The 25,306-nt window shown below is 35.2% G+C and overlaps 1 protein-coding gene across 1 annotated transcript; it reads left to right on the forward strand.

Moving 5' to 3' along the window:
• The first annotated feature begins 19,472 nt into the window (after positions 1-19,472).
• Positions 19,473-21,608, forward strand: LOC120072349 (pentatricopeptide repeat-containing protein At3g04760, chloroplastic). Its single transcript, XM_039024831.1, has one exon. It carries the CDS (start codon positions 19,631-19,633, stop codon positions 21,374-21,376), a length of 1,746 nt encoding a protein of 581 aa, XP_038880759.1. The 5' UTR covers positions 19,473-19,630; the 3' UTR covers positions 21,377-21,608.
• Positions 21,609-25,306: the final 3,698 nt, after the last annotated feature.

The raw sequence follows: 25,306 nt of genomic DNA on the forward strand, positions 1-25,306 counted from the left end.
TTATTTATGTTTGTGTTTAACGGCTAGTTTTTTTACACATGGTATATTTTTTATTTTTGGATTGACTTTAAAAAGAATGAATTTAAAAAGAAAATGAATTAAAAGGAAAATAAATTTAAATATATTTTATGTTTGTGTTAACGCCTAGTTTTTTTACACATGGTATATTTTTTTATTTTTGGATGATTTAAAAAGAATGAATTTAAAAAGAAAATGAATTAAAAAGGAAAAATAAATTATTTATAATTATTTTATGTTTTGTGTCTAACGGCTAGTTTTTGACACATGATATGTTTTTTTATTTTTTGGATTATTTATAAAAGAAAATGAATTTCAAAAGAAAATGAATTTAATATTATATTTTGTTTATCTAGTACAACCTATTTAGTTTAAAATCTCCACCATTGATTTTTCTTTTCCAAAATCCAATGGTTCCAAATAAATTGTGGTTCTAAAAATTTTTCCATCTCTATATAAACCCATCTTCCTCTCCAAATTTTAAAACCAACAAATTTTAACATTTCATAAATCCTCCAAAACTCAAAAGTTCCATTGTTGCTCTCTCTAAGATCCCATTTTTTTTTTTTCATCTTATTCTTGAGAGAGTGTTATTGTATGTGAAGATAAACTTGTTGAGTGCTTAAACATATAAATCCACTCTAGTGAGAGTTGTATTGTGTTCTTCAAAAAATTTCAACATTTTGTACGGTTTGATCCTAAACCGTGGAAAGGATTGGGTTTTGCTCTTGAACCCGTAAAAGGAGCGGTGGTGTAACAGTTGGACTCTAATCCGTGGAAAGAGTCGGAAATATTTATTCAAATTTCCAAAGAGGCGCTTGCGGAGTGGATAGGTCGAGTTTTGACCGAACCACTATAAAAATTAACGGTGATCTTTCTTCTCCACTCTTTCCTTTTTATTTTTTGCAATTAATTTAAGTAATTTATTGTATGTTTTTAGTTTGTCTCTTTTTATTTGCTAAAATTTCATAGAATTAATTAAATCACATTTTTGTCATCTTATTTGTTGCATAAATTGAATTTTTCTTATTACTTATAAAAAAAATGTATTAATTAGTTTAATTGGGTTAATTTAGAAAAAAAAAGTTAATTAAAACCCTATTCACCCCCCCCCAGGTTGCCATATCGACCATAGACTTTGTAGGTGAGGGCCTTTGTAAAAGGATCAGCAATATTTTGCTCCGAAGATATCTAGGTCACTACACACGTCTCCACGATGTAACAATGTCCCGCGGATCAAATGGTATTTGCACTCAATAATGCTTTGCCGCACCTGTGGCTTCTTGGTTCTCTTGAGTTTGCCAACTGCACCACTATATCACACAATATAGGGTGATAGGCGATGCATATTTGGAAACGACTTCTCAAATCTGTCAAGAATTTCCTCAACCATACTGTATTCCTTTGCTGCTTCACATGCAGTACGTATTCAATTTCCATTGTGGTCCCGCAATACAGTTTTGCTTCACACTTCTTCGCACACCTGCTCCTCCATTCAGAATAGAACACTGATCCAAAATGTAGACTTTCTAGCATCTTTATCAGTTTGAAAATCAGAGTCAATGTATCCAGTAAGGATCAAATCCTTAGTAAAACCATCAAGTAAGCATGTAGTTCCTCGTTCTCGCTAAGATACTTGAGGATTTTTAAATGGCAAGTTCAATGATATATCTAGGATTGGATTGAATACTACTGACTATCCCTATTGCATAGCATATGTCAGGTCTAGTACATAACATTGTATACATCAGGCTCTCTACTGCGGAAGCATAGGGAATACATCTCATATCCTTAACCTCTGAGGTGTCTTAACATTGAATTCTTGAACAAATGAAATTCCATATCTGTAGGTGTAACAGACCTCATTTATTGGAATTCTGCATCTATACCTAGACAACATTTTGATCTATATAGTTTGCTTGAGACATGGCTAGTGTTCTGTTCTTGCAGTTTCGAATAATCTGAATTCCCGAGAACGTACTGCGCATTTCCTAAATCTTTCATTCGGAATTGCGTTGCTAGCCATTTCTGATGTCTACTTCATTCCCAATGAGTGAAAATATCGTCAACATATAAAACTAAGAAACGCTATAAGTAAATTGATGATCTTCTTGTAATAACACAAGGCTCGTCAACTTCTGTTCAAAGCCATAAGATTTGATCGCAAAAGTATCAATCTTATATTCCAAGATCTAAAAAACTTGTTTCAAACCCATGAATGGATATTTTGAAGCTTACAAACCTTTTTTGTTCTTGACCTTGTCGCAATAAACCCCTCTGGTTGAGCCATATAGATACTCTCCTCAAGATCACCATTTAGAAAGGTTTATCTTGATATCCATCTGCCAAAATTTATATGTTCATTAAAAGTTAGCAATGGATAGAGTATGCTAAATCGACTTAAGCATGGCAATGGGAGAGAAAGTTATCATCATAAAAGTCCACTCCTTCTCTTTGGGTATAAAACCCTTTGCCACAAGTCGAGCCTTAAAAAGTTCACTTTACTAGCTTGGTTCCTCGTTTTCTCTTGTAGATCCACCTTACAACCAATTGGTTTTACATCATTTGGTTGATCTACAAGTTCTCAAGACAGAATTGAAGTACATAGAACTCCATTTCGAGGTCCATATGCTTTGACTACTCATGATCACGGTCCACATCTTTCATCGCCTAATTTATAGGTCGATGGATCCTCTATGCCGTCATCAGTATAACTATAGCCGACTTGTGTTCTGTTAAACCAAGTAACGATGAGGCTGATGAAAAACCCTCCCACTACGTCGAGGCATTCTCAACTCTTGAGAAGGATGTGACTGACCAGATGTACTAGTTTTATCTACTACGTTTAGTAGATGAACTAGTTATATCTTTAGCGTCTTTGAAATTTTCATCAATACTAGTCTACTATGAGGTTGATGACTTCTTATGTGGTCTCCTCTAAGAATGTGGATTTTTCGATACAAATACCTTATTCTCTTTGAGGATCGTAAAATAGCCCACCTTTTGTTTCTTTTGGATAATCTACAAATAGGCATAGTTTTGAACGACATTCCAATTTTTTAGGATTTTGCAAACCAACACGTAAGTGCCGGGCATCCCTAAATCCTAAAGTGACGTAAACTTCCTTTACGCCTTTTCCATAGCTCATAAGGTGTTTCTAAAAACACTTTTAGAGGGAACGTGTATTCAAAATATAGACAACAGTCTATAATGCATGTCCCAAAGGAAATCAGGTACTTGCAAAGCTCATCATTGAGCGAACCATGTCCAACAAGGTTCTGTTTCTTCTTTCAGATACCACCGTTCTGTTGAGGCATATTAGGTGTAGAGAGTTGTGACTTGATTCCGTGTTCTATCATATAATCCTGGAATCTTAAGTCCATATACTCCCCACCTCGATCTGATCGTAGTGTCTTAATTGTTTTACCTAAACTGGTTCTCAACCTCAGCCTTATTTCTTTGAACTTTTCAAAAGAAATCAGACTTGTGATGCATTAGGTAAATATGACCATACCTTTGAATAAATCATCAATAAAACTGATGAAATATTCATACCCACCTCGAGCTTTGACATTCATCGGTCCACAGAGGTCCGAATGTACGACCTCTAGGGTATTATGGCTCCGAGACCTGTTTCCAGTAAAAGATCTTTTAGTCATTTTTCCCTCAAGACAAGACTCACATGGAGGTAAAGAATTGTCTTTCTAAACTGATTAGGAGTCTATTCTTAACCAATCTACTCAATCCTTTTGAGATTTATGTGGCCAAGTTAAGGTGCTATAGATAGGGCATTAGAAGAAACTTTTTGTCTTTTAATTCTGAGTTTCGGCTGTTCTAAACATCTCAGTATTTTAAGAAAAAATTTTCTTTAGTTGGTCTTAACTTATAATAAGTTGTTTTCAAGTATAGCAGAACAAATTTGAATACATTTTCTGAAAATGAACGCTTTTATTAACTTCAAAAGATATTTTTAAATTACATTTGTTCTATATATCACGTGATAGATATCAAATTCTGTCTCATTTTAGAAGCATACAAAACATCTTTTCGTATGATGATATATCTATCATTGAAAAACAACTTCAAGTCTCCCACTGCTTCGGTCGAGAAAACCTCTCCTGTTCTAACCTTGAGGGTGATCTCGCCTTCTTCAAGCTTTTTCCAGGAACTAGTTTCCTGAAAAGAGAAGCAAATATGATTAGTGGCTCTTGAATCCAATATCCAGGTTGAGGTATCATCCTCTACTAAACATGTTTCAGCAACTTGTAAATCATATTTACCTTGTGCTTCTTTCGAGGCAGGGGCTTGAGAACATTCCTCAGTTAAGACAAATCTCAGGTCATCTATTACTAGTGTTGAATTCAGATTGTTTTTCCATGTTAAGTAATCGTCGTTTAGTTTCTCGGAAGCTAAGAGTTGATCTAAAGAGCTAGTCATGATGAAAAGAAAACCATATCCTTTTTAGTATAACCATTAATCTTTTAAATCCAATCAAGTTTAGCAAAAAAAAAAAAAAAGTAATAATGTTCCCTTCATTATTATATTTTGCAATGATATTTCAACGGTTTAGAATAACCTTCACCGAGGGGTGATCGACTATTCCTCTGTTGAACCAAGACTATCTTGACTAGATACTATCACCAGAATAACTCTTATCCCTATAGTAACTCAGTTATCGCTACTTTGGTCAAGAATTTACTAACACTTAGTAAGTCTCGTAAGTATGACCCTCCATTTTCAGACCTCAAAGATCAGAATCATTATGCTTCTGAAGTTGGAAAGACAAGAATGAAAATGAACCTGAGAGACCTTATCAATTTCTAGAGTTCGCGGAGTTCCGAATCATATAATACAGCCCTCTGATTGGTAAGGTCGCTCCAGGGCAGACATGCAGGCGCATTATATGAATCTCATGGTGCAACCTAATGGAAGAGACCATAGGATGTGTTGACACACTTCTTTCTCCCACTTACTATGAACAACTTCCCCTATTCACCTTGGTATTGACTCATGCAAACACTCTTCGAATGGAGTCCGCTCCAGGGCGGCTCAAAGCCAAGCATGAATCTCACGGTGTGAACTCTTAGGGATGCTAGAGCTAAAAGTACATTACTTCTCTCCAACTGAAGTGTTCTAGACGGTTAGGGTATAAAATACTTAGTGATACATTTCAGCTAACTAAACATATCCTAAGTCTAGGTGATTCATCCGAGTATAACTTTTGGACTGGATTTTTAACCTACGATGTCTAGGTGATAAACAAATTTTATTACCTCACACCACTCACGCATGCTCATAAAACCGGTTTAACCTAACTCAGACGTCGGCTCGATCTCCAGGTAGTAGGTGTTCCGTGAACCGTTAACTTAAAAACCTTCAACCTTAGTCATCTTATCTGACTTTTTGCCAAAATCTTGCCGGGTAAGTTTTCTTGTAACTTCGGTTTTACAAGATATCAACCTATTTTCTATGAAAATTAGGATTTCTCGATGGTTAACCCTAAATGAGCATGCATCTTATCTTTGTTGTAGATTTTAGAAGTCTAGGTTATTTTATAACAATTATAAAATAAATTATAACAATTATAACCCTAGAGCATTCATCTATAACATGCTTCCTTCAATNCCTTCAATTAAACATACCTTAATATAACACTTATATTAAAACTAAACATGCATAGTATATATTTTATAACACTTATAAGATATAACAAATGCATGTCACATGCTTTTCCTATGGTGGGGTTTTAAAACTATATGGCATACTATATGCACACATAATCAAAAAAAATTATACATCACATGCATAATAGGTAAACAACACTAAAGTGGACCGATTTTGGCATTAAAAAAAATAAATAACTAATTTATTACATAAATCAGCAACCAGCTTCCCGGAACCGGCTTCAAACACTTTGAACCATCTGGAACCGCTAAAAAACCACTCGAACCGGCCCAAAAACTCCAAAAACCAAGTTGAAAGGTCAAACCAGCTCAACCAGGTCAAACAGACTGGTCCAGACCGTCTGGATCGGCTGGTCAACGAACGCTGGCGCAGTCAACGGAGGCGTGGGCGAGTCGGAGAACGAAAATTGCGGGTCACGAGCAGGCGGGAAGCGGAACCGGGTCAGGTCGCAAAATGAGCCAAACACTCGATCGACAGCTGGTGCACGCGGGCTTCACCGAACCGGGTCGGATCTTGGGTCTGGGAGCACTTCTCGGGTCTGGGAGCAGAATTCGGGTCTGTGATCAATTTTTCTCCAATTTTGCTACTGTCCTCTCTCCCGGAATCAAGAAATTACAGCCTAATTTCAACTCTAATGAATTCAACAAATTTATAGACCATTTTTCACACATTAATGCTCATAAAAAAGTGAGCAATTACAAATTTCCACAAGAAATTTAAAGAAAAACAATGCCAAAATCATAATAAATCCACTTTAGTTCATATTTCATTCAACACTTGAATAGAAAGGAAAAAAAACACCTACCAAAAGCAATTGAGCATAATTAAAGCATGCTCTGATACCACATAATGAAACACGAGACATACGCAGTGGAAAAAGGACCTAATTACACTCTAATTGATTTTAATTTAAAGGAAAAAATGCATGCAATTGAAGGAAAAATAGTAATTAACTTACCTTTGAAGCTCCCGAAAACCACTTTTTCTCACTGAATCTCGACCCGAACTCTTTCGAACCACCACTAGAGTTGACCTACTATCCTCTGGACTCATAACCGGATTGTCGGATCCGATGGATGAAGAAAACCGAGAGAGAGAAAGAGATAGGAAAAAGAAGTTGGAATAGGCAGTAAGTGTCATAAAAGAGTTGATAACTGCTAGAGTCATGTCCTTGCCTAGGCTAAGAGAGTAGTCTGGGAGGGGGTGTGACACATCTTCTTTAGAAACATATACATCACTAATGAATATATTACATGGAAAAACATCATTATAACTTGGTTCAATCACTAAGCACATTTGTTTGCACATAAGTACAAAGTTTGATGCTTCAAATGGAAACATATTCCTCATTACCCCCTTTCTCATAACCAAACTCACATTCTTTCTTTTTTCTTCAAAATCATTCTTTTTTCTATCTTAATTTTCACTCACCTTTTCCCCTCACTTTTCTCTCTCTTCTCACTCTTCTCTCTCTCTTTTGACGTACTTTCTTTTCTTTTATCTTGATCTTCAAATTCTTTTCTTTTCTTTTCTAATTTTCATTGATCTCATTGTACTTCATATGGAGACAATAGAAGTAAAGTATATTTCTTCCCATTCAAAGTAAATGTGTATGTAAAACCCGAACCCTACTTTCCCTTTTTAAATATGTTTATTGTTGAGTTTAGTAAAGTAGGGGGGTTAAATATTTAAGTTAGTTTGGAATTGTGGGAAATGGGTAAAGGATAGGATTTGAAGAAGAAAAATAAGTATAGGAAACTTGGCTCTCGGGTACTTATTAAGCTAGCCTTGCAAAAAGAAATTTTTGGCTAAGTGTTGGTCGTGAAAATGGTGGTTGAGCATCGAGTAAGCATAAGGCAGGCATCGAGTAAATGCCATCGAGCATCGAGTATGTGCGATCGAGGAAGGATCGTGCATCGAGTATGTGCGNAAGGCAGGCATCGAGTAAATGCCATCGAGCATCGAGTATGTGCGATCGAGGAAGGATCGTGCATCGAGTATGTGCGGTCGAGGAAGCATCATGCATCGAGTATGTGTGATAGAGGAAGGATCGTGCATCCAGCAAGCCATCGAGTATCGAGTATCCCATCGAGCATCGAGTTTTTCCATCGAGTATTTTTTAGAATTCCATTGAATTTTCCATCGAGTAATTACCAAAATACATTCAAGTATCGAGTTTTGCATTTGCGATCAGTTTAAACCCTAATTAATCCAAACAGTTGGCTTAATCTTGGTGCTTAATCTCCACTAATGGACGAGGTGGCTTAAGAAGATTTTATGCAGGTGGTGATATAAAAAGAAAAAAGAGAACTTCAAGAGCTCGATTTGGACAATTCCTCCAGGAAAATCAAGCGATCTTGGTAGCATTGGAAAACTTTGTGAGTCTAGCTTCTGATGTCGAGAAAATGGGAGGAAGTCTCATTGGAAAAAGGCTAGAGAAGGAAGGAAGTAGCAAAGGGTTTCGTTTTAGGATGAATCCGGGCCATCAACGGAGAATTTAAGATCCAGGGAGAATCACATGGAATTTCAAGCTGAAAATTTAAGGTAATATTGTTATCACCATTATAAGTAAGTTTGTAGAAGGAACTTTTGCAAGATAAGGCCTGGGATTTGAGTTACATATTTTGGAAATAAAACCTAGAAATTGTTGAACAAGCAGGCAGCTACTTGGATTAGGGCCATTGACGAAGATTTAAATCCTTAGATCAAACCACGAGGAGTATTATGCTGAAATTTTGAGGTAATGTTGCTAACACATTTCTGAGCATGTTTGAAATAGGAATTTTCTTAAAAATAAGTTCTGGATTTCGAGTTATTGACATTAGAATCTGAATCTAGAATTTGTTGGACGAACAGGCAATTACTTGCTAAATATGAGTTTGACACCCCAAAAATCCTAAAAAGTATTGGGTGTGGGCATTAGAAAGGAGGCGACCATCTAAAGTTTAAGCCTTTTAAATTCGACTAAGTACCCGACGCTCTAAGGTAAGTTACGAAAAATTGAAAGCGAAAGCAATAAATGTGAGATTGGTTTAAAAAGAGTAGTCTCAAAAGGGAGACCAAGGTAGTAGCTAAATTTTTATTCTTGTGTGCAGGAGCAACGCCCATTGGAGAAGCCTGCCAAGCCAAGAAAACAAGCCTAAAGACTCATAAGTGACTAAATATCTTCAAAACTTCATATATAAAAAGTCATGTGTTCCAAATGAATTTCACGCTAAGGTTTATGTATTTTCCAATCAACTAAAGTTTATACCTATGATATTAAAGATTTAATAGCATCTCTTAAGTATGGTGTTCAAGCTATTTAAATAAGTTTTACTAGTTCTAGTGCATGTCAAGGCTGAATGTTAAAGTATTGTAAAAGCTAAATGTTTATATTTCATGAAGCAGGCGTGTTGAAATGTGACAATGCTTTTATGGTAAAAGCTAGGTAAATGATATGCTTAAAGCTTTGTTTACACATGTTTTCTATGAATGGTACGATTCTAGTAAGCTGGATTGTTGAACATATAGATGGTATCTGAGGAAGTACCTAATGTATTGACGGTACTTAGTATACTCCACATGCACGTAGGTAGTTTAGTATGAGAGGCCGAAGTATGGGTCTCCTGGCCACAGTTCATTATAATGGGACCGAAATATGGGTCTCATGGCCATGAATTGACGTTAGGAGCTTGAGCTATGAGAACGCTCGTTCTCAACTAAGGTTTGTTAATATGTATGAAATATGATGTTATGTTTAATGTATGTTTCTACAAAAGTTGCTTGAGTTTGATTTCAGCATGTTTACATGTTTATTATGTGTATGAAAGGCATGAGACGAGCTGTTTTTCTATAAGTCACTCATTAGGCAACCAGCTCATCATTTCCCAATGTTTTTCTTTTTCCCAGGTAGCACTCAGATTCCCCGAGATTGATCTAGACTCGGCTAGGAAGGAGAAAGCTTAGGTTAAAGCTTGTAATTAATGTACACATGTCACGAGAGGAGTCGGGGACTAATGAATATGTTTTGGGACCCATTGTATTTGTTCTTGTATTTTTGTTGGATGTATGTTTTGTTTGTCATTTCTAAGTTTGTACATAAGTTGCTTTTGCTGGCTCAAGTTATAGATTATTGTGCCGCTAAATCATAATTGCATAACAAGGTTTTAAGTAGGTTATATAGGTCAGATAGGCAGTATGTGCTTGCGAGTAGGTCGGTAACTGTTGTCGTCACATTCCCTTATAGGTTAAGAGGGTAAGCTAGGAGGGGGGTGGTGATAGTGTACTTGTTCAATATTCCATCATATATGACCTCTCTATCATATTGTCAAGGATGACCTAACAACATATCACCTGCATGCATAGGTACTACATCACAAAAGACTTCATCCTTATATCTTCCTGAAGTAAAAGAAATAAGTGCTTGGGAGTTTACCGTTGATACTTGATTTTATGAATTGGAAATGTGGGTGATATGCATTGATGAAATTGCATTGTGCACTCAAGTTTCCCCAGTGGAATCCAAGTGTAAATTCCTCTGAGTTTTTTGGTAAGTCCAGGGTCGAACACAAGGACTTGTGAAAACAAATTGCGTTGGTAATTTTTATGAAAACCTTGCGGTAACCGAGTAAATAAATTGTTAGTTTGTTGTTGATTACGGTAATGACAAAATAAACAAATGCGACAGATTTGAGAAAAGGCAGTTGTGTGATAGATGCAATGAGTATGCGATAAACGGGTTGAAAAAATCTTTAGCTAGCGTTACTTAGGAATGCATCAGACTATACGATCATGTTACAACCATACACAGTAAGTCATTTCCCAATGTAAATGTGATGCTCCTAAGTCTAGGACACATGTGTTGAATGTAAAAGTGTCCATAAAGCTTATTCCTAAGTCTCTACTCTTGTCCTATACGATGATGCAAAATGCATGAAAGCAAGGCGACCGCATACAACCATATCCTATCTCTAGGATGCATGCGATGCGTTAATAGCGCCTATCTCTTATATTTTGTGTGCTAATCTGACTCTCTCGAGCCTAGATTCTAACCTGACTTTCCCAAGTCTAGATCCTGTCCTTAGACTACCCTCCTGAGTATCTTTAATGGATGAATGAAGCATACATAATACAAGATAATCGCAAAGAATGAAGTTTCCCTAGTTGTGCTAGCTAAATGCTTCTCAACCAATTCAACTGATTTAGCTATTCATGCGTGAATAACAGAGAGTGAACAGATATAGAGAAGGAAATTCCATTTTCATAAATGAGTTGAGTACAAAATGACAATGGAAGTTAAAGGTAGAGAGCTTGGTAGCAATTCCTTGCTGACCGAGGCTTTTACACTGAAATCTCTATTATATTCTAAAGATGTTCCCGCTTCCGTAGGCGTCGGCCCTCTCTTTGTCCTTGAAGCTTTCGGCGCTCTCCTAAGCTTATCGGAACGATCTGCCGGCACAACTTCCTCCCTCGTGTCCACCTTAAAATGAAAGAAAACTATGAACAAAAGCGTGCGAACTGAAGTATGAAATCTCTAACTGCTCAACTTGTCAACCCCTTCTCTGAAGAATGCCCTTGGTATTTATAGAGCATCCATGGTGAAAGGTGACCTCTCTCTTGGTTATACAGATGGGACAGCTTTAATTCCTGACTGATGCACCGAATAATTATCACCGAAAAGCTGAATGTACTTTGTGACTGTTATCGGCTGTCAATTTCATTCGGATTCGACTGTCATCAACTTTCTGTCTCATCGTGATTGATTAGCCTTTCACCCTGATGCGCCCAACATGTTGCACTGATCAAGTTGCAGTGATCCTTTTCGGGCGAATGTTTGCGAACACAATCATCGCAAAAGCCTTGCAGTGAAGTTTCGCTCGACCAATGATTTCCTATGAACAAAATTCTTGCATTGTGTCAACGCATATTTTGCACAAAAATAAAAAAATCAACTGTTCTAATGCGTTGAACACATGCGACCACAATATTATGAAATCAATGCTTAATGGACGCAAATTAACATATTTCATCAACGCAATCCAACATTGTTTAAGAACTTAGCACTATGATAACGTGCATTTCTGCCCGTTATCAACCTTCAATTCTCCTTTGTTTGTCAAACATTGAAATAGGTATGGATTTGGATGTGGACGGGTAGTAAGTTGAAGTCTTTTAACAAGAAAGCTATTTACAACATTTGTGCAACTTCCACTATCAATCACCAAACTGCATTGTTCCTTCAATGAAGCATCTTGTATGATACAAATTCTCCCTTTGATCTTCAACTTTCTCTTATCTGATTTGCACACTAAGTAGCCTTCTCATAATTAAAGATATGGAATTACTTTCTTCGATGTAATCATCATTATGTGCTTCAAATTTTTCCTCAAGTTGTGCATCATGCTCCTCACATTTGTCTTTCGAATCAAATATTTACCATCAACATGACCTTTTTATTGACATATTTTTTTCTCATGTGTCCAAACCCCTTGCACTTCCAGTATTGAATAGAACTAGACTTCTCATTCACCTCTTTTAAAGTTTCATTCTTTTTAGTATTAGAGCTCTCAGCCTCCACTCTTTTTGTAGCCACAAGCTTTCCTTTTATTTCATTCCTGTTCATAAAACCATCCTTGTTCCAAGCATTAGAATTTGAAAAGGTATTAGATTCAAAAGTATATCTCTTGGATCGCTCTTTATCTTTTCTCAATTAATCTTCAATTTTGATTGCATAATGATATATATTTTCCAAGTAAGGTTATGGATTTTTATCAACCGAATGAGTAATTTCTTGGTTCAAACCTCCAAGGAATCTAGACATGGTGTCTTCTTCTTCTTCTCGAATTTTGGCTCTTCTTCTTCGTCTCTTGATAATATTTAACCACACTTTTTTTTCCCTGCCTCAAAGCTTGTAATTTAATTTTCAAATCTCTTTCATAGTGTTTTGGAACATACCTCTTTTTCATAACTTCTTTAAGTTCTTCCCAAATTTCAATTTTTCAGTATGGTTGGTGAATTCGTTAATGAAAAGTCTCATCTTTTTATTTTCACTATATGTGTTGCAATTAAACACATATTCTATCTTCCTTTCCCATTCCAAGTATGCCTCCACGTCCATCGTTCCACTAAATAGTGGAATTGTTTCTATCTTCTTAAATTCGTTCTCTTCTTCTTGGTTGCAAATTATTTCCTCCTCTTCCTCTCACGTTTCCTCTTCCTCTAACTTGTCTTTCTTATTCAATTAAATCAATAACTCCCTCATCTTCTTGTAAGACTCATTGTCTCTTTGTTGTTGTGCCTTGTTTTCTTGCCTATCTTCCTTCGTCATTTCCATCATATCTTGAATGGCTTGAAGAATAGCCATATTACTTTTTTGTATTTGTGGTACTCCTTCACCCTATGATATTTTCAAATTAGTAATAAAAGGACCTCACCATATTTCTCACTAATTTTACTCAAGCACACTCATGTTTATCACTCAAGTGTAGGCTTTTGATATTAGGTCAAAGATGTAAGGGTTGGCTTAAATTTTAGTGCAATCTTACTAAAGCTTGATGTAACCAATTCAAAGGATCAACTCTCACAAACTAAGACTAAAGTAAATAAACCTTAGGATCAACAACACGAAAATTTAAACAAAGGAAAAACTAATGAAAAGAACTACTCATGTTCCTTAGATCTTTGAATTTTCTTTTTTTTCTTTTTTTTTTTTTTTTTTTTTTTTTTTTTTTGCAACTGATTCAAGAACAAATTTAAAGAAGATTTCAAAACAAGTTGTATGTCTCGTATTACAAGAAATAAAAAGTTGAGAAACGAAAAAATAAATTGAAACAAAATAAAGATATTTCACCTCTAGAGTTGGCCAAGGATGATGGCCAATGCTCAGATACCAAATGATAAATGCCCATGTTGTTCGTTGGATGCAAAACTTGAGGTCCTTCTAGGATCCTTGCAAACACTCAGAAAGAAAATTGACTTAAATCAAATTTAGAATATATGATGGTCCCTCCTAGATCCTAAGACAACCCACTCCAGAATTAGCTTGATCAAGAATAATCCAACGAATTGATTTAATCATCAAATCTAAAGCAAGATTTGAAAGAAAAGCCAACACCAAGGAGTTGAATATGCACGAGTTGTCTAATATTGGTAATTTGAATTTTCAAGAGCATTATAAGCCATTTTAAAGGCAAATGGTTCTGGACATGACTAAGAACTCAAAAGTCATTCAAACACAATTAATTGTACATTGTAGAAAATAGGACCTAGGAACTTTAAACTTAATTATACATACTAATTAATTAGTCAAAATGAAAAATTTAAAATATAGAAAGTCTCCAAAGTGTCTTAAATAAATTCCTCTAGAAGGCTGCAAGCTTAATTCTCACGTTTGACAAGGTTTGACATCACATTTTCCCATGCAGTACACACTTGATAGCATTTTCTTCACAAAATCTACACATTTTTTTACCTCCATGCTATTTTCCAAACTGTAAAACTTTTTCTGTGCCACCTTCATGTCATTCTCTTACTCATTAAACTAATATTATACAAAAAAAATTGAGTTTAATATTATTTGTTGCTTCTTGTAAATTTACTAGCTTTTGAAGATGCAGTGTGAAAATCTCTTGAATCTTCTTTACCTTGATTCTTATAATTGCTCATTCGGGTACATGCAATGGTGCAATGGTGCAATGGTTGAACTCACATAAAACAAGACTTGAACAATTGAAAGCATAAGGACAAAAATGGAATGAAATTCAAAGTATAAAGACCAAAGTGGTATTTAAACTTTCTTTTTCGAGATTTAGAGATTAAATAGAATAAACTTAAAAGTCCAAAGACCAAAATGGAACCAACTTGAAAATAGAGAGGATCAAAATGATATTTAAATCATAATTCTTTTTGAAACCTTTAAACCATAAATTTATAGTGAGGATTTTAATCTCATGATCTTCTATTCAGATTGTACCGTTTGTATTTTCTAACATGGTAAATGATGGAGAGGGTAGAAAAGAAATTTGCACAACCTCAAATAGGTAAAAATGGTGAAGGTGGGAGATCAATTCTTCAACTTTAAATAGGTAATTGGGTCTAGCTCTCACTTAAAGTTAAAAGTAAAAAAATTAATTTATAGGGTTAAATGATTAAAAAAAAATCTCTAAGCTATAGGTTGTTTTAATTATACCTCTAAAGTTAAAAGAATTGCATTTTAACCCTTGAAAGTTCTATTTTTCTCATTTCAAGATAATTCTTAAAGAGCGAAAGTGAACTTGGCTCAGTCGTATTGGCATGCGTTCCAATCCATTGGAGGTTCAATCTCCCATCTAAGCAATTGTTGTGCTAAAAAAAATAATTCTTAAATAGTCGATTTTTTCTTCTTTAGAGTCGGAGTTCACAAAAAGAAAATCATAAACGAAAGAATGAAAAATTGAGGGCGTGAGGTTGAAAAAAGGAAGATGACAATAGATATGATTCACAAATACACCATTTGTCTTTATTTCTGTTGAAATGCCTTGAATCTGTTTGTTGGCGCTTCGAACAACCAAGTACAAGAGTCTCGCTGTCCGGTTAGTGAGTCGGGGTCCAGGGACGATTTATTTGTAGTTATTAGGATTATAACCCTAGGGTTTAGAGTAGTGCGCTATATGAACTATTTAACTCTAGAGACGCCGTTATGATTTAATTTCCTGAAAACATTCTCTCTAATAATACTGTTCTCCCTCTACCTGTAGACGTAGTTAACACACTATTAGTGAATCACGTATATCTATGTGTCGATCTTCTCTTTCTCTACGTTTCCCCTTTTGTGTTCTTTAATTATCGATTCCGTAATAATTTCTTTTTATTACGTATTTAGATTTGTTCTCATAACTAGATACAAAATTTTCATCTACGAATTCCAATGACAAAAACTAGCGAGGGTTATTTTGTAATTCGATTCAAATTTTAAGTGCTAAAATAAAAGTTGGGAATTTGTAATGAATAGCAAATTAAAAATACTATAAAGCAAATGTGTCACCCATATTTTTTATTTTGCAAATCTGGTAAGATTTTTAAATCTGGAACTTGGTTTATTAAACTCTGAAATTACCCATATTTCACGTTCCTCTCTTTTTCTTTCTCCAATACGCTTTATTTTTTATTTGATTTAAGAGTTTTTTCCTCCTTGATTATTAGTTGGTATCATCATAACTAAAAAATAAAATATTTATCAAAGTTTTTTAAATTCTCTAATTTTTATAACTCATTTAAAAGTGGATTCTCAGTCATATTGATTTTGCCTTCTTGATTATTGGTGACATTACAAGTTTTTTCTTCCTCTTGTCAATATCTTTTTCTTTGATTTTGTAGAGTTTTGTGGAAGACACTTTGATGTTTCTTTTCTCTATTTTTTTCTTGAGATTTGTTTTTATGAAGTTGAGTTGTGGTGACCAATATCATAATGTTGAATGAGTTCTTATGTTATTTCCTTCCTTACAAATGTATCAATTCTAAATATGGGTGTTTTTACCTTTTTCTTCTCATATATATATATATTATCTCAAACTTCAAATTTCATATTAAAATCAATAAATCAAAATTTCCTAATTCAATTCTAAATTTCTAAATTCCAAATCTTTCAAATTCTCCAAATCCTCAATTATCAAATCTCATATCAAACGAAGTCAAATAATTATTTTATCAATTATCCCAATTATTGCTCCAAACATCAAATAGAAATTGCATGATAATCAGATAGTAATCACAAAGTACTCAGTATCAAATAGAAATTAGATAACAATCAAATAGTAATCAAATAGCAATGGGTATCTGACAGGCCCGAAACTTACGTCATTAATAAGCCTCAAATTTGATCAAAAGAAAATTTGTAAAATCACTGAACTACTTCTATTACTACTAAAACATAGCAACAGCGGTAAGTGCGGAGTCGAATCACAGAGAAGCAAAGAATTAATTTCTTTTGGATTAGATTTGACCGTGAAAAAAATAGTAAAAACAGGTTTCTTTTTTGTTTTGATATTGAAAACATGCAAGAAAGATAAATTGCAAGGGACATACAGAACGGTAATGGATTCATCTAGTTCTTGAATCAAGTAGTCATTCAATGTAATTTATTTTCTGTCAAAATATCATCGGATTATGCATGCATAGCTACCCGATCGATGCGAATTAACTAATCTCTACAAAGACTGAAAATCAATTAATCTGAACTAATCGAGCATCCTAATTCGTAATTATGGTTGGAAAGACCGTGCTTTAACTAACCTACTTGCTCCTAGATACAATTGGGTCCTTAGCCGCCATAAAGAACTAGAAACACATGCATGAAGAACAAGGATTCAACTATGTTGATTAAGTGTCAGGAAAGTTGTGTTCAAATAATCAATTTATTCTTTAAATCTTGATTAAACGTGCAATGCAAAGATTCAAGGTCAGCTTATACATGCATGCTCATCTAATCAGTGCTACAAGGGTAAATTCAAACCATAGACGATTACAAGGATACGTGCGAGCCTAAATTTAGCTAAGATATGCAATCATGATAAGGACATCAATCCAACACATGAAAGCAAATCTAAATTATGCGAGATTCAAAGAAAAACAAAATTCTAATCTAAAGCACAAAATTGAACAGAAAACTCATCAAAATACAAGAAAGCTTGATACAAGAACTAAACAAAAGAATTACCTCATCGATTCCTAGATAAACCAACCAGATAGGTTCTAATACACCTCCATAATCAAAAAATAAAACAAAAACTAACCTAATGATACTGAAAACATAAAGGAAAAGGAAGAAATCAAGGCCTCTTCTCGGCCTCCATTGAAGAATAATACAATTTTTAGCATATCTCGACCTAAAACCAAAGAGAGGTATTTATAGAAATCTTCGCAGCGTTGCAACGCTCAACAAAAGAAGGCCACGAGCGTCAGAGAAAACGTTGCAATGTTGAGCATTCTATCAAAAACTCGATACTCGATGCACGATGATCCTTTACTCGATGTTCAAAGCTCGTTTACTCGATAACATTTTACTCGATTACTTGACGGCCTTTTACTCGATGATACTCGATGGCCTTTTTACTTGATGGAAATTTACTCGATTACTCGATGGTTGATTATACTCGATTATACTCTATGTCATTAATAAAAATATAGAATACTCGATGGAACTCGATAGCAATTTGGTAATTTCAACTCCTTTGAAGTCTGGATGCTCAAATCAACTCCAAATTGCTTCAAATTAACCCTAATCGGCTCCAAATCGTCAATTCTACCTCTTGATTGCTCGATACCTACAAAATAGGGAAAATAAACACATAAAATCCAATAACGAGTCCGAATTAAGCTAGGAATAATAGCTTTTTTTGAGAGCTATGAGTATCACTAATTTCTATTTGATTGTTGTAATCAGACAACGATCAGGTAACAATTAGTATCATTGATAATTTGACAATCATTATCATATAGCAATCTGTATTATTGAACCAGTATTAGATGGAAAATCAATATAAGATAGCAATTAAATAATAATCAGTATCAAATAGCAATCAAACAATAATCAAACAACAATCAGTATCATTGACAATTAGTATATATATATATATAGTAATCAGATAACAATCATATAATAATAACTATCAAATGAAAATAAGATAGCAATCACATAGAAATCATATAGCAATAAAATTTTAGACGAAAGTAAGTGAATCATGGCCACATGAGTGAGATTTGTCATGTTTGCAAAAAAGCAAAAACTAGGGATATGCTCCAAAATTTTAATTTTTTTTATTAAAATTGCAATTACCCCATAAAAATTTTCATAGTTGAGGAATATAATTGACGTCAACTCTATAATTTTGGGGGACTAGTATCGATGGCCTCTATTTAGGGGTCATCTCGAAATTTGACACCACTTTTCAATTTGCTCGATTTTTGGTCTTCTACTGATGTCATCATCCTATGAATTTTACCACTTTAACCCTTATCCCTTCTTCCTTCTTCCTTCTTCCTTCTCTCTTTTGCAAAAATTTTTTTTTTTTTCGTTTCTTTTCCGTTTTTGCTGCGATTTATGTTTATGTCACATTTTTTTCCCGTTTTTGGTGAGATTTCCTTCCCACTCTCCTTTCTTTTAGTTGCCCTCCTTTTTTGGTGATTTCTTTTGTTTATGTCAATATCTTCTTCTTCTTGAATCAAATATGTGAGTTGGAGCGTGAATCAGAACGAGAGGAAGAAGCGAGAGTGAGATCAAGAAATAAGAGAATGAAGCGAGAGTGAGAATTCAAATAAAGGAAAAGACTGAAATAAAAAAAAATACAAAATTGACAAGGAAGAAGCTAGAGGAAGAAAGAGAGGAAGAAGCGAGAGGAAGAATTCAAAAGAAGGGAAAAAATTAAGAAAAAAATGAAGGAGAGCAGGGTGAATTGAGGAACGAGATGAAGGAGTGAGAAATCTGGGTTGCGTCTGGCCTCGCATGCGCTTTGGGGTTAAAACGGTACTTTCACATGCGACTGACGTAAGTAGAATGCCAAATTTCGAACCTTTTTTTAAAGTGAGATCAAATTTCGAGTGGAACCCTAAATAGAGGCCATGGGTACGAATTTTCCTAATTTTGGGTATTATTTTAATAATTAAAAACTAATTTATACTCATCCATTCGTCAAAGTAAGCGTTGAATGACCTTTCTTTTTTAAATGGAAGGTTCGATCTTCATCGATATAGATGAGGTGTACAAGTGAGGCCTACCTCATGGATTCCTTATCCAAAGGCTAATGCTCTACAATAGAATCCACTTGGATTAGATTTGCTTTTGATATTTCTGTTGCTCGTTTCTCTTGGCACTAGAGAAAAAGAAACGTTTCCAAATCCTCCTCAATTCAAACAAAAGACGATGCTCCATCTCCAAGAACTTCAAATGGCATAGCAATCTCCATCAACGAGCATGTTTTCATCGGAATTTCTCCCTCAGAGCCTCCATTTCACCAACCCATTATCGAAGCCAACAATTCCCCGATCACATTCAGACTCCCTCGTCACTCGCAAATTTTCAAACAAAACCCATCTCAGAAATGGCGCATCTTCTGCTGAATCCAGAGAACCCCATTTCTCCAATCTCCATAACAGAGATGCCCATTTGATGAAACTCCTCAACAGATCCTGCAGAGCTGGGAAGCACAATGAGTCGCTCTATTTTCTCGAAAGCGTGGTGAGTAAAGGCTTTAAACCTGATGTTGTTCTCTGTACGAAGCTCATTAAAGGGTTTTTTAATTCGAGGAATTTGAAGAAAGCTATGAGGGTTATGGAGATTTTGGAAACTTATGGTGACCCTGATGTTTATTCTTACAATGCTATGATTAGTGGGTTTAGTAAAGCTAATCAAATTGAGTCTGCAAACAAGGTGTTTGATAGAATGCGCAGCAGGGGATTTTCCCCTGATGTTGTTACATACAATATAATGATTGGGTGTTTGTGTAGTAGGGGAAAGCTTGAGCTTGCTTTTGAAGTTATGGATGAGCTTTTGAAGGATGGATGTAAACCATCTGTGATTACTTACACAATTCTTATAGAAGCAACCATTCTTGAAGGTAGAATCAATGAAGCTCTTGAGCTGTTTGATGAATTGCTGTCGAGGGGCCTCCGTCCCGACTTGTATACATACAATGCCATCATTAGGGGTATTTGCAAGGAAGGAATGGAGGATCGAGCTGTGGAATTTGTTCAGGGTTTATCAGCTAGAGGGTGTAATCCAGATGTGATTTCATACAATATTCTGCTGCGTTCCTTTTTAAACAAAAGCAGGTGGGCAGACGGGGAGAAGCTTATGAAAGACATGGTTTTAATTGGCTGTGAGCCGAATGTCGTTACTCACAGCATCTTAATTAGTTCGTTGTGTCGTGAAGGGAGAGTTGGGGAAGCAGTGAATGTGTTGAAGGTGATGAAGGAGAAAGGCTTAACCCCAGATGCATATAGCTATGATCCACTGATTTCTGCCTTCTGCAAAGAAGGGAGATTAGATTTAGCAATTGAGTATTTGCACAAAATGGTTTCTGATGGTTGTTTGCCTGATATTGTTAACTACAATACAATTTTAGCTACTCTTTGTAAATTTGGTAGCGCTGATCTGGCTTTAGACATCTTTGAGAAGCTAGATGAAGTGGGTTGCCCTCCAAATGTGAGCTCCTACAACACAATGTTCAGTGCACTTTGGAGCTGTGGGAAGAAGATCAAGGCTCTGGAGATGATATCAGAAATGATAAGAAAAGGAATTGATCCTGACGAGATAACGTACAATTCTCTGATCTCATGCTTGTGTCGGGACGGGTTGGTCGATGAGGCTATTGGATTGTTGGTAGACATGGAAGCTACCAACTTCCAGCCAACAGTGATCAGCTTCAACATTGTTCTGCTGGGAATGTGTAAAGCACACAGGGTTTTTGAAGGCATTGAGTTGCTAATAACAATGGTTGAAAAAGGTTGTGTACCGAACAAAACTAGTTACGTCTTGTTAATCGAGGGGATCGCTTATGCTGGGTGGCGAGCAGAGGCTATGGAGTTGGCTAACGCTCTGTACAGATTGGGAGTTATTTGTGAGGATTCTTCCAAGCGTTTGAATAAGACATTTCCAATGCTTGACGTTTATAAAGGGCTAAGCTTATCAGAAAGCAAGAACCAACTCTTGCAAACCTGATGTTGACTACAGAAGTTTCAACTTTTGGCCTATTTTGTGTGTAATGCTTTAAAAGGAAAATGATTCTGATTTTTTTTTTCCCTGTTCAGCTCAGTGATTAGAAAGCAAAGGAAGCAAATTTTTTGATAATCTAGAAGATTAAGGTCATCAACTCATGCAGCTTGTATTTACCTTCTAAGGGAGATACTCAAATTAACCTATAAGATCGGGCTCTAACCATATTTGACTACAATTTCTTTTGTGCACTCAATTCTAGAAGACCTCTTACTGGAGTGATTACTACGTCCTTGCAATTTTATTAACCAATTAATTAACTTTTTAAATTAAAAATAAAATTTTCTGATAAATAAATTAAGGAAAAAGAATTAAAATATCATTAAATCAATTTTTTGAATAACAACAAATTTTAGTTCGGGATTTCTAAAAATGCGATGGAAAACTATAAGACTCAAAACATAATATGCAGAAGCGATGATACTAGTCTCATGACACCATCAACAGATCCCTTCGTCAAGTGTCTAGTTTGTTCTTTCCTTGACTTGAAAAATGTTTAAAGATAGGATGAGTATGAAAAATATTCAATAAGTAAACTCACTATTGGGATCAGGCTCTATAAATCACATGCAATCATGAGCTAAATGTTTTTCTTAAACGAGCCAAATACAAAGAAACTTGCATAAAATAGTAAATAAGATAGGAAATCGGGAATGGGGGCTAAGAGATTTTATAACTCAAACTAAACAAGGAAAATGCACACACAGAAATTGTGAGCGTGTTTCGACATTGTAAGTAGCATTCCGACACTTGATGATGTAGCACTCAAATCTTTGAGCAAATCTTGAAGAAAGTTTTATTAAAATGTGTGTGAGAATAGAAGACAAGTTCTCCTTAAATAGACCCAAGAAGAAAAGGCTTGATCACCCCTAAACTAACTAACTAACTAATCTAAACCTAACCCCCTTTAAATAGACACAAAGAGGAAGGATAGGGTCACACCTAAACTAAAATTAACAAAATGAATAAATACTAATGAAAAATACATTTGACAAAAAACTTGTAAGAATTCCTAAAATACCCTACATCAATTTTCCTTCCCCAACAAAGAATAACTCAACTCGAGTTATGTTGCTAGGTGAAATTTATCTAGTGGGTAATATGGAGTGAGGTCCACAACATTGAATGTGAATTGGATGTTGAGTGAAGGAAGAAGGCAAGTTGATAGGCATTTTCTCTAATTTTATTCATGATTTTGAATGGTCTGAGCTTCTTGTTGGAGAGTTTGTTGTAATTTCCAGTGGGTAGCCTTGTTTTTCTGAGATGGATCATTACTAGATCTCCAGGTTGGAAGATTTGGATGTGTTTGTGTTGATCAGCTTTAGCTTTGTATGATGCATTGACAACTTCTAGGTGGTCTATTACTTCCTGGTGTAATTTTTTTATTCGGTCTACCATTTTTTTTTTTTGCTTCTGTACTTAAATCAATAGATGATGGAAGATTAATAAGATCAAAAGTTAGACAGGGATGTTTAGTATAAACTACTTCAAATGGACACTTCCTTGTAGATTTCTTCTGTATATTGTTGTAAGCAAATTCAACTTAGGCAAGACAAGTATCCATATTCTCAGTTTGTTGCTGGAAAGACATCTAAGTAGGTTGCCAAGTGTCCTATTTGTTACTTTCGTTTAGCCATCTATTTGAGGGTGGCTTATAGTGTTGAATTTTAGGTTTGTGTCAAACCTTTTCCAAAGACTTTTCCAAAAGAAACTCATGAACTAATCTCGATCTGTTACTATTGATTTTGGGATCCCATGGATTATGACAATCTCACTGAAAAAGTGGTTAGCGAGGTTCATAGCATCGGATGTTTTTTTGTAAGCAATAAAATGTGTCATCTTGCTAAATCTGTCCACAAAAATAAATATGGATCCAAAACCTCTTTGTGTTTTAGGTAATCTAGGGATAAAATCCATGGATAAATCCTTCCATATAAATTTGGAATGAGTAAAGGTGTGTATAGTCCAGTATCTTGAGTTCTTCCTTTGACTTTTTGACATATAAAACATCGTTTTACAAAGTTGCTTACATCTTTCCTTTTTTGCGGCCAATAAAAACGTTCACTAATTGAAATTAGGGTTTTGTCCCTTCCAAAATATATGGCTAAACTGTTTGAGTGAACTTCTTGGATAAATGCTTCTCTAAGAGATCCTTGAGGTAGAAAAGGAATCCATCAAGTAAGTGGAAGTCTATACATCTGTTGTTAGTTAAACAAGATTGTCATGTGTCATGGAAATCAGGGTCATATTCATATGATATAGGACAGTGGTCAAAACCAATAATGGATCCACATAAAAGTTTAATAAATTGGCTTTCCTACTTAAAGCATCTACTACCTTATTCGAAGACACTGAAGTGTGTTTGATCACGAAGTCAAATTTTTTGATAAAAGTAATCCATCTAATGTGCATTCTACCAACATGCTTTTGGGAATGTAAAAATTTTAAGGAGTACTAGTCAGTGAGTAAGACAAATTCTTTTCCAATGAGGTAGTGTTCCCAATGATGGAGTGCAAACTAAGGAGTATAGTTTCTATTCGTAGGTGGACCTTTTTTGGCAAGGTTCACTCAATGTTTCACTAAAGAACTCAATTGGGTGATTTTGCTAAGATAAGACAACCCTAATACCTACCCTACAAGCATCAACAGCAACTTTGAATGCCTAAAAGAAATCGAGTATAGCTAGGACTGGAGGAGATGATAATTTGGATTTCAACGTATCGAAACTATGTAAGGTATCTTCATTCCATTCGAACTTTCCTTTCTTAAGGAAATTGGTAAGAGAAGTTGCTAGAGAGCTAAAATTTCTAATGAATTTATGATAAAATGAAGCAAGACTAAGGAAGGATTACACCTCTTTTACTTTTTAGGTGGCCACCATTCTATTATGGCTTGAAGTTTGGTTGGATCCGCTTAAACTCCTTGACTATTGATGACGACTCCTAAAAAGCAAACACTGGAATTTTGAAATGCACACTTCTTAATATTGATGACTAGAGAATTATAAGCTAAAATATAAAATACTTCCTTGAGGTGTATGAGATGGTTTTCAGTGGATTTGCTGTAAACCAATGTCATGAAAATAAATAACAACATATTTGTTAAGAAGGGGAAAAAAGTTGGTTCATAAGCCTCATAAACATGCTAGGGGCATTGGATAACCCAAATGGCATTACAAGCCACTCAAAGAGTCACTCGTTGGTTTTGAAGGCTATTTTCCATTCGTCACCTTGTCTTATACGGATTTTGGTGATATCCACTAGCAAGATCAATTTGGAGAATATTTTTTATCCAGCTAATTGATCCAACAAATCAGAAATTTGAGGTATAGGAAAACGGTATTTGATGGTTATTTTAGTTGTTGCCCGACGTCAATACATAAGCGTTATAAACCATGTTTCTTTGAGGCTAAAAGAGCGGGCACCGCACAAGGGCTAAGGCTCGATTGAATATGCTTTTTATGAAGCAAATCCTGAATGATCTCATTAAGTATTTGATATTCCGATGGGCTCATTTTGTAGTGAGAAAGGTGAGGTAAGGATGATCCCGGTATGAAGTCTATGTTATGTTGGATGTCCCTAAGTGGGGGAAGGTCGTTTGTTTGAGTTGTTAGGGTAGGAAAATTATCCAAAAGATGTTGGACTCTGCTGTCTATAGGGGTGGGCAAAATAGGAGGTTTATTTTCCTTGATAAGAAAGGCCATTGAAAAGGTTGATGCTTAAGTGATTGCTTCTTTATTGAACAGAAAAGTGAATAAGTGTCCCTTTTGTTTAGGTTAGGCCGAGCTTGTAGCGGTAGAGATATTATGATTGAGTGGTATTAGAAGAATTTGCTTCCTCATCCAATCAAATTCAGAAGTGTCACTCCCTTTATGAA

Source organism: Benincasa hispida, chromosome 2 (assembly GCF_009727055.1).
Source record: "Benincasa hispida cultivar B227 chromosome 2, ASM972705v1, whole genome shotgun sequence".
Lineage (NCBI taxonomy): Eukaryota > Viridiplantae > Streptophyta > Magnoliopsida > Cucurbitales > Cucurbitaceae > Benincasa > Benincasa hispida.

Excerpts from the sequence above, each read along its gene's own strand:
- LOC120072349 (XM_039024831.1), top strand. The coding sequence starts at position 19,631 with ATGTTTTCATCGGAATTTCTCCCTCAGAGCCTCCATTTCACCAACCCA.